Source organism: Numida meleagris, chromosome 4 (assembly GCF_002078875.1).
Source record: "Numida meleagris isolate 19003 breed g44 Domestic line chromosome 4, NumMel1.0, whole genome shotgun sequence".
Taxonomy (NCBI): Eukaryota; Metazoa; Chordata; class Aves; order Galliformes; family Numididae; genus Numida; species Numida meleagris.
This window is the reverse complement of record NC_034412.1, coordinates 94,360,905-94,373,675: the sequence shown is the minus strand read 5'-3', so window position 1 is coordinate 94,373,675 and position 12,771 is coordinate 94,360,905. Positions and strand designations below refer to the sequence as shown.

Sequence of the window (12,771 nt, the reverse complement as noted above, 5' to 3'; positions counted from 1 at the left end):
GGATCCCTTGAATGGAGAAAAATCTCAGATTGGTCATCCCTCACATGCTGAGAAAATAGTGAACAACAGAACAATATTCTACTTTACAGTATATCTAAAAACTTTACGTGTTTGCAAGAAATAAAAAATAAAAAGAATATATTGAGAATGTTGACCTGACCTTTCAAGAGAGGAATGCACAGAGTAGATTTTCAGGGGCCTGGTGAACTTTGTCACCGAATCATAGAATCTTAAACTTTTGAGCGGGAAGGGTCCTTTAAAGGCCATCTGGAACAACTCCCCTGCAATGAACAGGGACACCACAGCTCCATCAGGTGCTCAGATCCCCTCCAGCCTGACCTTGGGTGCCTGCAGGGATGGGGAATCCACCAGCTCTCTGGGCAACCTGTGCCAGTGACTCACTGTCCTTACCATAAAAAAAATTTTTTCTTATATGCAATACAAATCTCCCCTCTTTTAGCTTTTCTCTCTTGTCATTGTATCTTCCCCCCCCACCCCCCACCCAAGAAGTTACTAGAATAGTGAATGTAAACTTGATGCTCAACAAACTCAGTGGGTTAGTCGATTTGCTTTCCCACTTTTCTGACATTATTTGGTTATTTCAGCCAACAGCTTTGCAGTTGCCCTCTCTTCCTTCCCTGGACACTATCCTTAGCCTCTTGTTTTCCATTTTCTGTTCATTGCCTTCAGGAACAAGGGGATGGAAGTGTGCTGCACATCACTTGATACTTTAGGAAAGTAGGAAAATACAGTGGATTCAAGTTATTCCCTCTTTCTTCAATTAATTTCTGACTTTCTTTTACCTTCTGCAAAAGCCTTTGCCTTTCTGTTGAGGTAAGAGTTCTGTAAGAGGGGAAAGGGCTGTAATTCAGAATTCTCCATGTGGCAGCAAGAAAAATTGTTTTATTCATCTATTTTGGATTTTTTTTTCTACTTTTGATCTTGGTAGCTGGCACCATACATATTTCAGCTACTGTTTTATCTATGCTTGTGTGTACATGGGGAAGTATTATTGTGAAAATATCACCTCCATACCGTCAGTGGCAGCACTGGAAATGATGAGATTTTGGTATCAAATATGTAGCAGGAACAGGACCTTTTCTAAAGGGAAACACCGCTCCCCACAGGCAGCTGGAGTCGTGTGCATTCATTTCTTCCTTGGCACTGCGAATGCTGCTGGTGAGCTGCTGGACGGATATTTTCTGTTTAAGAGCACCACCTAGCGGGGTTTCTTGGTGTTTCTTTTCTGTTCCCCCGAAATGCTGCATCTCAGCTTTTTGTGTTGTAGATTAGCCTTGCAGAAAAAAAATTTAGCAGTTCAAAATGCTATTTGCATGTTTAACTGTACCTTACTTCTGCCACTTCTTTTGACTGTGTTTTCCTTTCAAATGCATTTAAGCTATCATAGGACAATGATCAGTTTATTTGCAGAGGAGATTCTGTAGTGAACTCTTATCCAAACAAATTTGTTAGGCAGTGGAAACACAAATGAAACACATCTTAAAAATCGAATCAACAGAAACATATATTTATATACCTATCCTTAACAATAGATATTCTCCAGGAAAATAATTATTCCACTGTGGGTAATGGAATTTTAATTGTTAATAATAATTATGAATATCTGAATGGTTATAACCAAAATAGATTAAAGATTTTTCAGGTTATGCTTAGCCATGCTTAGTGAAATTATCCAGTTCAATTACAGTTTGTACTATTTTGAATGTGCTGGCTTAGCACTTGTGAGATGCTTATGTAAGTCACATGTAAACATCAACAATATCTGATGGAAGTAATATCTCCATAGTTATTCCTGTAATATGTTTAAGGAACATATTAACACAAATTTAACAATGTAATTAGAGACTTAAATACTAACTATTAAACTGCTGTTAGGGTAGTCCCAACGTTTTCGTAAAGAATAAAAGCTTTGATAGAATCACAGAATGGCCTGGGTTGAAAAAGACCATAATGCTCATCGACTTTCAACCCCCCTGCTGAGTGCAGGGTCACCAACCACTAGACCAGGCTGCCCAGAGCCACGTCCAGCCTGGCCTTGAATGCCTCCAGGGATGGGGCATCCGCAACCTCCTTGGGCAACCTGTTCCAGTGCGTCACCACCCTCTGAGTGAAAACCTTCCCCCTACTATCTAACCTAAATCTCCCCTGTCTTAGCTTAAAACCATTCCCCCTTTGTCCTATCACTATCCACCCATGTAAACAGTTGTGCCTCCTCTTGTTTATATGCTCCCTTTAAGTGTTAGAAGGCCACAATGAGGTCTCCCCGGAGCCTTCTTTTCTCCAAGCTAAACAGGCCCAATTCTCTCAACCTTTCTTTACAGAAAAGGTGCTCCAGCCCTCTGATCATCTTGGTGGCCTTCCTCAGAGGATAGACTTTTTCATACTAATAACTACTACATGTCATTTTTATTATGTTCTAACCTGAATAATCAGTCATGAACTCTGGTGGTGGAGATGGGGTTTTGGAGTGTGAAGAGTGAATTTTGGGGAGCTGGAAAAGTCCCTGTGCTGTTGCACTCTTGGTACTGTGTTTTCTAAACCTCAGCTGTGTGGTGTCTCTGTGAAATACAACACTGTGTCAGATGAAAACATTTGATTTGTCACTAAACAGGAATTTAAATAGCCTTGTTAGCACCTTAGGTGTACATAGATGTACATACATAAAACAAAGCCATGAGCACACTGCATTTCTTTCCATGGATGTGCAGACAGATCTCCAAAGCAACACTTATCCAGTATTGGCTCCCATGTTATTTTACAAAAGTGGGTCCCTCAATATATTATATATTCCTTTTTTATACAGAGACAATTTTTTTAGTTAATGACATTGTTCATCTATGGTATCTATCAATTTAATGTTTTAAAGGCATTTGCCACTGGGAATGTAGTTCCTTGTTGTGATATACTATTTACTTTGCAGTCTCATTAGCCTTAAAAAGGATATTTCCCTTCAGTGAAATCACTGACAAGCGCGTTATGAAATGATCTCGGCCCTGAAGGCTTTACATTCTAAATAGAAGAACAAATAAAGTATAAAAAGAGAAATAGAGGAAAGAAGGTATTGTTTGTCCTGTCACACAGCAGATTAACACAAGAGTCACTAAAGGAACCTCAGAGCCCTAACTCCCAATTAAGTCTCTCTTCCACTGTGCTCTGCTGTTCATCCTGGCATTTAATATATCAGTTCTGTTTACTGGAATTACATCAGGTATGCATATTTGCAAAACTGTATAATGGAAAAGTTTCTTACTGGAAAGATATTTCTGTTCTGTTTAGGTTATTTCCTCCATCTGCAGAGCTTCAGGTGGACAGTGATGTAATGGCTGCTACTGTTTGTCAGTTTCATGCAAATACATGAATATTTTTCAGAATTTACATTTGTTTTGTTGTTTCTTTTTTTTGTCCTTTGTAGCTTCTCGTGTTAGACTCACAGATATTTTATTCTGTTCTCCAAAGATTCCTTTCCTGTCTTTGAGTCCGAATAATCAGTTTGCCTTTTCTCCTACACTTGCAAGGAAGAGCTTGAATTGTTTGTTGTGGTATCTTTTTTTCATTGCTTGTTTGTTTTTCCCAACTAGTACTTATTTATCTGTTAATTTTCTTAAAGAGAGAAGTTGATTCCCCTTAAAACATAGCATGGCTCCTTTTATATAGTTTGATATTTTGTTTCGAAGTTTACTTCTACTAAATTCTGAGAAGAAATAACCTGTTATTCATTTCATTGGTAGTATAAAAGCCAAGCAAAGACCATAATTACTCTCATCATCCTTTTACGCAGTAGAACAATGCAGGAATTGCAAGCAAATCATGAATCCCTTCTTGCTCACTCTGTAAGATGAGAGGTTATTGACTGTGGAGCTCTCAAACAGACATTTGTGTGCAGGTGGGAATCTGTGCTTCTCTTCTGCTCTCATACACTCATGTATATAAACAGGAAAATGGTATGGACCTGTTTTGTGTGTTTTTTCCCAAAAACGTTATCTCAGACATTTTCCTGCCTGAATTTACATTGTAAGTTATAGCTGAGATTTGAGTTTAAGAATCAGTTTGTTTCCAGCTCTAAGGTGGTAAAGTAGAAGTGGTTTCACTATTTCAATTTAAAACATTGAAAAGATGATGCTTTCCGTGAGCTTTTTATTCAAGCTTGCTAAAACGCTGAGCAGTATCAAAGGTTACGAGTCTGTACATTGACTTAGGATCTATTTGGATCTCTTTTTATTTTGGCTGCTTTTCAGCTCCTGCAGAACTGGACTTTTTTTTTTTTTTTTTTAACCACTTGCAGGAAAGTAGTAGTCATTACATGTGATGGTTCCTTGGGAAGATAAGTATTGCAAGTCTAAATGTCTCATTCTTCTTCTTTGCTCCTAGATTTTATAAATGAGCATGACATCATATGAACTGGTATCCTAGACTATCCATAGCATCCTCGTTAATCATCACCCCTCTTTCCATCCTTAGATATGTACACAGAGATCAATCCTGTTGCCCATCCTGTAAACTTTCCACAAAATTTTTGCTGGGTTCCTTTAGTCCATGGCTTGGGTTGCTTCTGTTATGGTGGTTTCTCAGGACAGGAGAGATGCTGCATTGCTTAGAGGTATAGGGCACCAATGCCAGCTCAGATCAGGTCACTGCTGCATTTGCATTGCTTCTTGTGAGGCTTGTCCGCTGTTGGTTTGAGTGGTTCCTGCGATAGGACTTCCTATAACACGCAACTCAAGTCATGCGCTAAAATTTAAAGGTATATCCATTGCAATCTCTGACCTTGTCTCTTTGGAGCAGGCTGCAGTATGTAGTTATTTTCAATATTATCTGTTGAAGTGTGGATAATTAATCTCAGATTTTAGATTTCAGAAGTTTATTAATGTCTATGAGAGATTATTCCTCTTTCATAGAACCATAGAATGGCCTGGGCTGAAAAGGACCATAATGCTCATCTAGTTTCAACCCCCCTGCTGAGTGCAGGGTCACCAAGCACTAGACCAGGCCACGTCCAGCCTGGCCTTGAATGCCTCCAGGGACGGGGCATCCACAACCTCCTTGGGCAACCTGTTCCAGTGCGTCACCACCCTCTGTGTGAAAAACTTCTTCCCTTCAGCAAGAAAGAAATGGCATATACTACTCATTGGTACAAAGGCATCTATTTTCTGCAAGCCTGCGTTTTTTAAAAATACATTACAACAACTCCATAAGCACTCATTTAAAAAATAGAGGAAATATTTAACTGAAATACGTTTAAAGAAGATATTATCCCAAGTTTAACAGACTTTAAGTCTGTAATTATATTGAAATTAATTTTCTTGGAATTTGTTTCAGCAAATAAAGCCAAAATAATGTACGTTTATAGCCCATTGCAAAGATACAGTTGATACTAGTCAGTCTGCAGTTGCAAAGAGCCTTGAAACACTTAATTGTGAAAGCTGGATTATAGTGTCAGTCATTGATTTATGGTTTTAATATTAGTTAATTAATTAAAACATATTTGATGTTGCAATTAATCTACATTCATCAACTAACTGGCTGTCAATAAGTGATGGAAACTTGAGACTTGTCCTTTACAGGTTTTTAAAGGAATTTATTTTGCCTATGCTTCTTATAATTGACATAAATTGCTAAGATAGGTCAATTGATGCAATTTCATTCTTGCTATTACAGAATTAAATATGCTATTGTAAACATGAATTTATATAGCTGCTTTGTGAAAATCCCAATGCTATGAATGTCAGTTTTGCAGTGAACTCTAAGTATTAACATTTGACTGAAAAGCACAGCTACATAAATTTGCGTAGGCCCAGCTATTAGAGAAGTCATTTCTAATTTAGATGCTTGTAAAACTGCTTTGCTTGCAGCTGTGAAACGTAGACCCTAGAAGATACACACAAGACATTATTTCACATTCTGGTTAATGTTGCATTCATTTCTGTCAAGTCAGCAGTTCCTGGAGCTGGAACAATATCATATCTGCTTAGAATTCTTCTATATTTCCTTTTTATTAATGAATGAATCTCAATAAATTTCCTGACATCCTTGCACTTGTTGCTATTTAACTGCTTTGCATTTAGTTACGTTACAAATATCTCAGGGTTTGATCCTTTTTCTGTGTACAGTAGTGAGAGTAGTGGTTGTTGTTTTTTTTTTAATTTTTCCTTTTTGGATTTTTTAATTTTTTGAGTGCATGTGTATGCAGAGGAATTAATTGGAAGTTTCACTGACCTCCCTAGAAGCCATACCCCATATATAACTAGAATCAGAATGTAACCTAGAATAACTTAATTTGAGTATCTGCTGATTCATAGCAATCTGATACAGTTTTCAGGGTTATAAGAGGACGTTGGATATATCTCATGCCCCTGAATCCTGATTTACATTTTAATGTAGTATATGGTATTTTTTTCAAATTAACTGTATCACTTTGAAGTGAGATATTGCAGGAAATGGACAAATCATAATGTCATCAAAAATACTGAGAAAACTCAATTGGTTCATTAATAAAATCCTGTGTGGTTTAAGATGCTTGTGCTAATTCTTAGAAAACAAGGTAGCTTTACCTTTTTTAGATCATTTTGTTCATGTTCCATGATTTTCTTTTAAAACACAAATAGGAAGAGTGCAGCTCAGAGAACATTTTTAGACAATAAACCATTATGGAACTTATTTGCATGACTGCAGCTAAAGGTTAGTGAGTGACACGGTGTTGCTAAGGTGCCTGTAAGTGGGGGCAGATTACTTCTTTTGTATTTGTTACCTCAATCTACAAGGACAGAAAAACAATTCATAATATGACATATTGGTGATTTAAAGGACACAATATGACATGAGATTATACGCCACTGGGGCAGAATCTGTGCATTTTAGCACTTTTTGATATTTGGTAGCACATTTGATATATGAGGTGCTTAACAATGGTCGTAACTCAAGAAATAAGATGTTTTAAATACTGAACAGTCCTTGAAAAGCAAACATTTTCTAGTACAGCAAAGATATTTTATTAACTATTGTACTACTTGGCAAATTAAAGACATGTTTGGACTGTATTCCTATCATGTAGCCTCAGATTTCTTTAAATAAATGATCCAACATTTTTCCTCATTTAATAAGAAATTAGAAAATGTCTTCAAAAGACATAACATAGAACAGCAATCATAGAAGTTTCACATTGCTATTTCTGCATGATTTCCTAGTGTGGTTTTCTTGTGGTGTTAATGAGAATTCCCTGATTTTTATCTTTTTCATTTAATATTGCTGTGATGTAGTCGCATTTTAGAAGTATAAATCTAATAAAAGAAAAACAATCAGACTGGAGGAATTAATTAAGGTTATTCAACTTCCTTTTAAGTGATAAAAACTTGCACTTCTAAAAGGGGGAATGGCCTCAAGTTGCGCCGGGGAGATTTAGGCTGGACATTAGGAAATTCTACTTTTCTGAAAGAGTGGTCAGGCGCTGGAATGTGCTGCCCAGGGAGGTGGTGGAGTCACCAGCCCTGGAGGTGTTCGAGAAACATTTAGATATAGCATTGAGAGACATGGTTTAGTGGGGTTATTGGTGGTAGGTGGATGGTTGGACTGGATGATCTTGTAGGTCTTTTCCAACCTAGCTAATTCTATGATTCTATGATTCTATGAATATTTACACCTTTCAAATGAATTTCCTGACGAACAAAAAAAAATATTCTGATGGTTGAGGAAAAAGAAATTGTGAACTTACGGTACATCAAGATAAAAAATACATATATGATGTACAGTGGTAGAGAGACACAATCATTATATACATAGCCCAGTAGTTTGTGTTGATTTGTTTTTTACTATGTGCTTCCCAAACTGTTATTTGAACCAGTTGTGCTGTTTGCAGCAGTAGTGTTGATATATGTTAAAATATGTATACGCTGTGAATTATTTTTATACATACAGTGGGATTTCTTAGCTGCCAGATATTGGTTTAATAGTTATTTCTTAGGAATTTGGTAGATAATTTATCCATAGGAATGGTTAGAAACTCCTTGAAGCTGCTGAAATAAGAGACATTAAAAAAGTAAGAGTCAGTATCTAGAATTATAGAGTCGTGGAATGTCTTGGGTTGGAAGAGACCTTAAAGACCATCCTGTTCTGACCCCTTCCTGTGGGCTCGTTGCCACCCACCAGGTCAGGCTGCCCAGGGCCCCATCCAGCCTGGTCTTGAATGCTCCCAGGGATGGGTCACCCACAGCTCTCTGGGCAGCCTCACTGTCCTGTGAGTAAAGAATTTCCTCCTAACATACAGTGTAAATTTCACCTCTTTTAGTTTAAAACTATCCCTCCTTGTGCTATCACTGTCAGACAACATAATAAGTCATTCTCCTTCCTTTTTATAAGCTCCATCTAAGTACTGGAAGGCTGCAGTGAGGTCCCTCCAGAGTCTTCTCTTCTTCAATCTGAACATACCCAACACCTTCAACCAACAGATCCACATCTTTCACGGAGATCCGTTTATCCCGCTCATCTTCTCCCTCCTGTTTTGCTTTTCAGAACAAAATCATCTTAGACCCCATGACGTTCAGCGAGGCCCGCTTCAGACCGTCTCTGGAGGAGAGGCTGGAGAGCATTATCAGCGGGGCGGCGCTGATGGCAGACTCCTCGTGCACGCGGGATGACCGCCGCGAGCGCATCGTAGCCGAGTGCAACGCCGTGCGGCAGGCACTGCAGGACCTGCTCAGCGAGTACATGAACAACGTAAGTGATGCATGCTTAGCACTGGTTTCTTTTCCGCTAGATTATTACGCTTTTCTCTAGTAAAAGGCTTTAATTGTTAAAAAAAAAAAAACAAAAAACAAAAAAAAACCACAGTACTGTTTCTTCGTATGAGCTGTTTCAATCATTTGACTTCTAAATGTCTTGCAAACTTTTGGCAGAACTTTGGTGCAATTAGGAGTTCACAGGGATGTGTTTTGGTCTGTGAAGCAACTCCTCGCTCTCCATAGCTGTAGCATTGAAGTTCCTTCTTATGCAGTAAATAGCCAGCAAATAATCACATTGGGATAAAATACTTCTTTAATGAAACCTGGTGGCAAACAGTGTCAGTGCATAATTGCCTGAGAACAGTTTTCGCTAATGAAAATGAATACAGTTCATTATCAAAATGATAGCCACGGTGCAATAATGGTCATTGTGTGTGTTTCTTAGGATGCTACCTATAGATGCTCATGTGAGATAATGTGTCGACTATGTGGGTTAAGCCACTGAAGGTCTTGGCTTGCTGTTGGAGCTATTAAATATTCTGTTGCTGTGAAAGTAGTGAGTAATATTAACAGGTGTTGTTCCCACAACTATGTCTTCCGTGCCTTAAATACAGCTGTGTATGTAGGGATTCAAGAGCTGTTGACAACATGGTGTTAACCTGCAGTGTGTAACCTTTGTTCTGCCTAACTTATCTGAGAAAATTCTCTCTGCCTAATGTATTAAAACTCTTAAATATTACTCCTGAGTCCTGTGGAGGATGTCTGAATTCCTAAGCCATACAAACAACTTAAAAATGGCAAGTTATTGTTGGGAGAACTACAGAGAAATGATTTGTTCCCTTCTAAAACCGTGGTAGTTGCCATTTGAATCAGGCAGTCCTTGTAACTATCATTGCCCTTCTGTGACCCTCTGGGCACTGGAATGTAACACTAATGAAAAGTTTTAAATTCTCTTTACAAACTTGCTTTATACGATCTTAAATATCTTCGAATAGATGTCTGAAGAAACATTCTTAGACTGACAATCCTCCCTATGCTTGTCTGTCATTTCTACCAGGCTACGACTGCAATTTTCGATCCTATTCTTCTGGAATCATTAAAATATTGTTAGTAAGGCTGTCTGAAGACGAACCTTCACCATTGTTATTTACGTTGTTACACAGTTATATAGTTATTTGGTAGGCTGACAAACTGCAAAATTCGATCCTTGAGCTATTTTGTTGTACAGCTAGAAATAACTATGACATTTTAGGATATTTATTCCAAATGGTAGTCACCATAAGAAGTAGCTGTTAACACTAGTGTGGAATTTAAAAGAATCGATTTGCTATTTGTCGTTGTTAAATTGAGTGATGGTTGAAAAGTTCTTGTGATGTGATAGAAAGCAAAGTCTATGCAGTTGCATTCTGGGTTAGCCATTATGAAGAGGCTGTGATGGAAGGGAATGTTCTGGATTGCTTCCTACAAAATCTTGCTGTACAGAATTATTAGTTAGTTGTCTGTCATTGTTATAGGTTTTTCAAAAAGAGATCTGATGGATTGTTATTTGTCATTGCGGTGCATCTTTTTAAGTGCACACGTTTTTGGTAATGGAATGCACTTTGCCTTTTGACCACAAACACTCTTACTTTATTTCTGACCCCATCTACACAGAAGGGAAAGTTTTAAGTCACTGTAAGCATTTATGAAGACATTGAAGATGGCTAACAGCTTCCTAGTTGTTGCTTAAGCCATAATGGTGTGAATATCTGTTACCATGATATCTTCCATTTTTCTTCCTTTTCTTTTTTTCATTTGGTCTAAGCCACACAGTTCCTATAATTAAGACTTTTCATGATGTGTACTGGAATATAATTAATTTAAGCTCTTTTTCTAGCTATTGAATGCACATTGTAATATCATAATATATACTTAATTTCCTGAAAAGTGAAGTACTTCTAACCTAAACACAACTGAGATAGCAGAATTTAAGAATGGTATTGCATTAAACACTGTCCAAGCTGATCATAGTGGATACAAGAGGTGGGATTCAGTTTATATTCGTAGACACTTACGTTTATGTTTTTACATATAGATGCATGTGCCTGAATGAGGGTCTCAGTTAATCGTTTTAAATTATTGGTTTAGGTAATTGTTTAAACTAAGGCTCTTGGCTGCAGTGTGCCAATAGGAGGCTTTTGGATCTACCATAGGTGTTGTATTGTATCTGCCAGCCCCACATCTATGTTGTATATGCTCTAGGAACAGCAAATGGCTTGATTCCTACCTTCATCAAATCAATTGAGCCCGAGGTGTTTAAGCTTCTTTTATAACTGAATGAATGATGAATCCTGTCAAGGCCTTGTTTTATAAGCTAAGTTTTATAATCTGATATATGATAAGCTGAATAACTCTGGAGATCTCAGACTATATTAACCAAATCCCCATGAATGTGAATGGAAGATTAGATACCTAGGTTGTAGACAGCTCTTTTTGGGCATCTATCCAGAGACTGAATTACTCTAATTTGTCTACCTTAGCAGAATTTGATTCAATATTTAAATTTTTGCTAGGGATAGATTTCCTTCGCAATAATACTGAGCATGTTCCTTATGAAAAAAGATTTCATTTGGAAAGTTTTCTAAAAGCTTGGTTAAGTTTCAAAAGGGTAAAACTGAATCATGAGCACCCAGCTGCCTGACATGATGCAGTTGTAACTCTGAGTCTGTACCTCTGAGATGATTTGGTGAAGATGGACGCATTTAGCTTCTGCCCACAGAGACTTAAACCATGGAAAGCCTTCTATCAAAGCACGTAAAATAGAATTTGACCTTTTTTCCCCCTCTTTAATGACACCTGGAAAATGATAGATCAGTTTGGCTGATGATTGTTGATCACATGTGCATTGCATACCCCTTTCATACTTGCCATGAGATACAGAAAGCATAGAACAAATTGAATATTCAGTGGTCCTGGTTTACAGTTACAGACAATGAATTGTTGGATATTTGCAATGTCATTTAGAGTCAATGCTAGGTCAATCATTCTCCAGCTTACAACTGTTCCTCTCTAGTTATCTACTTCTACGATTGGGATCAGAGGGGACTTCAAACTGCTTGGTAGCCAAGTAGATTCTGTAATCCCTTTTACCATGTTAAACATTGACACTGCAAAGATCTATATAAATTTGTTGTGGCTTAAAATCTATTTTACATTAAATTTCCATAGATACTAAGTAAAATTATAGCGCAAAAGAAACGCACTCGGAATGAAGCTGTCATTCTTGACGTTTCACTGATTTTTTTTTTATTATTTTTTTTTTGCTGTTGTGCTTGTGGATGTCATTCGAGGCACGAAGAGGAAACTGGGAGGGTTACAGGCAGCTGTATGAAACAGAAGGTTGGCTGTGTGATGATACAAGCCGCTTGTGCTTTCTAGCTAAATGCTAAAGGCAATGCAAGGAGAAAAAAAGGGGTTTTACCAGGTTTTGCTTGCAACAAAAGGAAATAGCATCTAGCTGAACAGTGAAAGAACTTCTGCCTTTTATGTTGCATAGGTTGTGTAAGAAAACTTCCTCCACCTGCAGAACACCCACTGTGCCTACCTCTTTCTTAGAAAGCTGCCTGTGGAGAGGCGTGCATCTTATCTTCTGTGCTCCTGCAGGGCTTTTTAAGTACATCTGTCATATCTCCTGATATTCCCTGCACCTGTGGTCTGTTTTCATCACCAGTTGCTTTACCAGCTTTTGGTAGATCAATATACTCTGCTGCATTGCAAAGGAAAATTTAACACACACAGCACTGTTGTTTCTCCTGTTTGCCTTTCCAGTCTTTATGGATCCATCACAGGCTACCAGGTAGAGTATAATGTTCCTAAGGCTAGTTTTATGTCAGTGAGAGATCTCTCTGTGTGTTACCCAAAGTTTCACTGAAGTAAGTTCAAGCTGTTGTGCAGTTTGGAAAACTGGATAAACAGATACCACAAGTCATCGCGTTGTTGGGTGAGCAAGACACAAGGTTGGTGAAACTAAATTTCAAGATGTGTGGCATAGAGATATGAG

At 37.9% G+C, this 12,771-nt stretch overlaps 1 protein-coding gene across 3 annotated transcripts in view; it reads left to right on the top strand.

The window, feature by feature from the left end:
- Positions 1–12,771, top strand: part of CTNNA2 (catenin alpha 2) — a 457,330-nt gene that overhangs the window by 123,752 nt on the left and 320,807 nt on the right. For all 3 annotated transcript variants that reach the window (XM_021395891.1, XM_021395885.1, XM_021395890.1), the window contains exon 7: positions 8,524–8,727. In XM_021395891.1, coding sequence (XP_021251566.1) covers positions 8,524–8,727 — 204 coding nt within the window. The remainder of the gene's footprint in view (positions 1–8,523; positions 8,728–12,771) is intronic.